Below are 4,744 nucleotides of genomic sequence, written 5' to 3' on the forward strand. Positions count from 1 at the left end.
CATGTCCAGCATAGACTATTACTCTTGACTCAACATTTTTCTTAATGAACTGATGGACTGGCTTGTTAAAAATGAATCTTTCCGTAAGTGTTCTTTATGGAGTCTCATGTAACAAATCACACTCATCTTGGAGTTACTGAAGTGAGTGTGCCCTTGTCTCAACTGGCACCATCTTGATAGAACTTGGGGTCTCCCCCCCCTCCCCCCCAAAAAAGCACTTGTGAGCATTTAATGAACTTCCTTCTGTGTGGCTTCAAGGTAGCAGGACACAGCCTCTGCTAACACCCTTCGTTTTCTCCTCAGCTCTCCTGAAGCACTTGGCCTCCATTGTGACAGTTTTCTGTGGGAGCCTTCCCTTCCCCAGACTATAGTAGTCTGATCGCACCACGTCAGTGATAGGAGCAGCTCCTGTCTTGTTTTTTGCAGCATTTGTGTGTCTGCTCACTAATCAAGGTGCAGTTTACCAAGGTTGACAGTTGGGCAGAAGCTTGGGTCCTCTTTATGTCCTGATGCCTTGCACCTATTAGGTGATACTTGCCGAAATTGATCCTGTGATGATGCAAGCCACCTGCATTACCTCGGCCTCCCGGGTGCTTCCTGTGCTCACTGATGTGGCTGTGGCTCTCTTGGCCCAAAGTTTTCAGGTCTTCCTCAGTCTGGATGGCATGCTGGTGGCTGAGATGCAAGAGAGCAAGAACTAGTGATCCTGAACCTGCCTTACTGGAGATGCTGAGGGGTGGTGGTGGCAGCTTTCACGTGGCTACTAGGGTTTTAAATGACCTCAGCCAGGGACAGTCCCCAGCCTAGTGTCTGTGGTTCTTGTCCACAGCTCTTTACTCCGTCCTTCTTTCCAGCTGGTCTTCAGGGCTGTGATTTTTTTGTCTTGTTTTCCATGGATTGTCAGCTTCCGCTGTGGAGCGCCGTCTTGGGCTCTTGTGATTGCCCTGCTCAGGACATGTTTTCACTCCCAGTCTTCCTGCGTCTCAGCCACCCCTGGTGTGGTCAGCTGGGCTCGTGGGAGGGCGCCACTGCTGGTTGTGCCCCGCCTGTCCTTCTGCAGGTGTCCGGTGGCCAGAAGGCTGTGAGATGACCATGCCGAAAGGGTCTCTTGCCTTCACACCCTGCACTGTGTTAGTGGGGACTGGAGCCTTCAGTATAGCTATTGTGAGGTACTGCAGGTACTCAATGGAAATATGATACCGTTAACAACTTTAGTCATTAGGAAGCGTTAACAGAAATGTAAATTAGTGGGGAAAGCCATCCTAATTTTATGTCTTCATTGTCAGTGTGTTTGAAACTGTGTATGTTTAATTTTTATCTTGAGTGAAACTTGGATTCAGTGGAAGAAAAACTATTATCTTAAGTACTTAATGTGATACATAGATTTTGCTCAAGAACATTGAGGGATGTGTTTGTATGTTTGGTCTTGACCGTCAGACGTACTCAGCTTGTGATAACGTCAGGTTTCTAGCACCACAACTACAGACTTAGCAGGAAAACACGTACTTCTTAGCTCAGTTTCCACGGGTCACAAATGGCTAAGCCAGGCCCTCTGCCCAGGGTTGTCCTAGGCTGCACCCCAGGGGCCAATGGAGGCTAGGGTCTCAGACCTGGCAGGTGAAGATCCACATCCAGAAGCTTCCATGTCTGTAAAGGGGTCCTGTGTGGTTTGTAGCATGCTTATCCTAAAAAGGTATTTGTTGTTTATCTCGGATGCAAACCTCATTGGGTGTCTTGGCTCTCTCCTGCACCCTCACCCTCAGAGCCAGCCACTGATGGCCCTCACAACAGGGCCGCTTTCTTCAGAATGAGCAGCAATGTCTCCTCTCCTTTAACAGGTCCAGTTTCTCTGTTAAGTGTTTTCACCTGATTGAATCAGACCCTTTCAATTAATTCAAAAGCATCTTGTTACCTCTAAAACAAACAAACAAACAAACAAAAACCCCGTATGCGGGAACCTAATTGTGGGTGAGAAAGCAATTCTGCAAGGGGTAGAGTTGTGTTCTCCACGAGTGGCGTGAAGGCAGAAGGTGCGTGTCTTAGGGAAGTTGATTCCTGTGCTTTGAATAAGTGAAACGTAAGCTTTATTCACATTAAACATACTGTTAGTGTCTCTTGATTAAAAACAGTCCCCTCAGTATTAGAAATAGTGGTTTTACTTTACCTTAACTGCTGGAATTGGTAAGTCTGAAGTCATGTGTTCTGTTCTGCAGGTCACAGAGTCTCCTGCTGCCGCAAAGTGTATTGGGCCTGGATGCTCTAGCGTGGCGCAGCCCGACTCTGTCTACTGCAGCAGTGACTGCATTCTGAAACATGCTGCTGCCACCATGAAGTTCCTCAGTGCAGGGAAGGAGCCAAAACAAAAACCCAAAGAAAAGACCAAGACCAAGACCAAGCCAGAAACGCTCATTCTTCCCAGATCTAGTGTTGAGGTAAGCTGACCAAGACCACCACCCCCATTGCAAGAGTCAAAGCGTAAGTGTGCTCATGTTCCAGACTCGCTGGCTTGTTTGTAGAGTGTAGGGGACAGCAGCATAAATATAAGTCAGGTGCCGTCCCCTCTCCTGTTGTCAGAATTACCAGGGAGTATATATCCTCACATTTTCTTTTCTCTGCCCTCTAGCTGAGGGATTGACTAATACGGGCACCGTAAAGCAAACCCAGGCAGCTGGCTGCTGTTCCTAAGCCAGCCATCTCCCAAGAACTGTTGGTGACCATTCAAGCCCATGTGGGAAGCAACGTCACAGGCAGCCAGCAGGGCTGGGGAGTGGGCTCTGGGGCAAGACTGTCTCACTGTGAGACCTGGCTCTCAGGTGGTCTGGCTTTGAGACACACGTGACTTTTGAAGAGTCAGGGTGTTTCAAGAATCACTTGACTCCCACTTGCATGCCCTCCTGGAGTTAGCTTAGGTTGGCATGGCCCCATTGCATTTGTATTGAGCAAGCCTAATGGAGTGTTTTCTTGACATAGTTGAATGCTTACTTAGCCTTTAGATGGCCTAACTTTTATTTATTTACTTTTGTTAATTCCTTACCTGAGGGTATTTTTTCCATTGCTTTTAAAGAGAGTGGGAGAGAGGGAGGGAGGGAGGGAAAAGCATCGATGTGAGAGAGACACGACTGGTTGCCTCCCGCACGCACCCCAACTGGAAAAGGGGAGCAAACCCAAAACCCAGGTACGTGTCCTCGACCGGGAATCAAATCCGAGACCCTTTAGTTCACAGGTGGGTGCTCTAACCACTGAGAAACACCTGCCAAGACCAGATGGCCTGGTTTTTATTTGTTTTTGTTTTTTATTTCAGAGAGGAAGGGAGAGGGAGATAAGGATAGAAACAGATGATGAGAGAGAATCATCAACAACTGCCTCCTGCATACCCCACACTGAGGACTGAGCCCACAACCCGGGCATATGCCCTGACCAGGAATCAAACCATGACCTCCTAGTTCATAGGTGGACACTCAGCCACTGAGCCATGCCAGCTGGGCTAGATGGCCTAATTTTTAAGGCTGGTAATTCTGAATCAACTGCTGTGTCCAGTAAGAGTGACGGTGCAGGATTCCTGATGGAGAGCATGGGAGTGTGGGTCCTGGCCTTGTTGCCCAGCGTCACCCTCTCCCACAGTGTTGTGGGCAGGCACACTCTTATAGAGGCCCTTCCCACTTGGGTCTTGCCTCTTTTCACCACCTTCTCAAGGGACTTGTTCTATGTTACCCTGGCTGCCTCACACCTCAGCTGGATGGCAGTTATTCTTTGTTGGGCCTCGTGTCACTCAGAAGTTGAAGCCCTTCCCAGCCATTATGGTGGAATGTTGAGGGCTCAGCTGGTGGTGAGTCCTGCTGAGGCCTGGTGCTGAGCAGGCGTGGTGCCCAGGCTCAGAGTGGGGTGGGAGTGTGAGTGACCTTAAGCATGTTCTCACCTTTATTGAGAAGGGAAGCGAATGAAGGTTGACTTTTGATCTCCTTAATGATTGGGGTTTTACTGATTATCCAGGCAGGCATTAAAGTCTCTTCTGTGCCCAAGAGACCTGCTCCAGACAAGAAAGAGAATGCCATGAAGAAGGCAGTGGTGGCCCCTGCTCGGACTGAGGTCCTTGTGAAGGAAACAACTTGTGAGAGCAGCACGCCATCCTGGGCGAGCGACCACAATTACAATGCAGTAAAGCCAGAACAGACTGCTTCCCTGTGGCCGTCACTGTTGTATAAATGTATGTATCATCTAGGGGTGGCTTCTGGACCTTTCCCTGTCTTTCTGGATGTCTGTCCATTCAGGACTGTCCAGAACTAGGAGGTGTAACCAAGCTAAAAGCTGCACCTCCAGGGATGGAAGCAAATACCAGAGAGCCCCAGGGGCTCACGCTTAACCTGTTTCCTACAAAGCCCTGCAAACCTCAGTGTTGAATGTGGCACCTGGCAATTGAGGTCTAATCTGTTTTCATTATCAGACGCTGGTAAGTATTTAGTATTGTTGCTAACAAAGTCCAATGAGCGGGTACTCTTGCCCGGCACTCCAAGTTCACCACCATCCACACTACAGGTGCATCATTATCACCGCTCTGTTAGCTGCACAGGTTTCCACACTGCCCTTTAGCACGTGTGGCCATCACTTCTTTTGTGTGTTGGGAGCTCTTTCTGCAAATTGATGATGCAATGATAGTCAACTAAAGTACAATTTCTGAGCTGAGGAATTTTTCTTGTTCAGTACACATTACATATCCCCATAAACACACTCCTGTTCTCACACACGG

General features: G+C 48.6%; 1 protein-coding gene across 4 annotated transcripts in view; it reads left to right on the forward strand.

Moving 5' to 3' along the window:
• DIDO1 (death inducer-obliterator 1) overlaps nucleotides 1–4,744 on the forward strand; it is a 49,930-nt gene that overhangs the window by 19,986 nt on the left and 25,200 nt on the right. For all 4 annotated transcript variants that reach the window (XM_006769537.2, XM_015567707.1, XM_015567706.1 and 1 more), the window contains 2 exons: nucleotides 2,214–2,432; nucleotides 3,991–4,204. In XM_006769537.2, coding sequence (XP_006769600.1) covers nucleotides 2,214–2,432; nucleotides 3,991–4,204 — 433 coding nt within the window. The remainder of the gene's footprint in view (nucleotides 1–2,213; nucleotides 2,433–3,990; nucleotides 4,205–4,744) is intronic.

This window comes from Myotis davidii, unplaced genomic scaffold (genome assembly GCF_000327345.1).
Source record: "Myotis davidii unplaced genomic scaffold, ASM32734v1 scaffold244, whole genome shotgun sequence".
NCBI classification, from domain to species: domain Eukaryota; kingdom Metazoa; phylum Chordata; class Mammalia; order Chiroptera; family Vespertilionidae; genus Myotis; species Myotis davidii.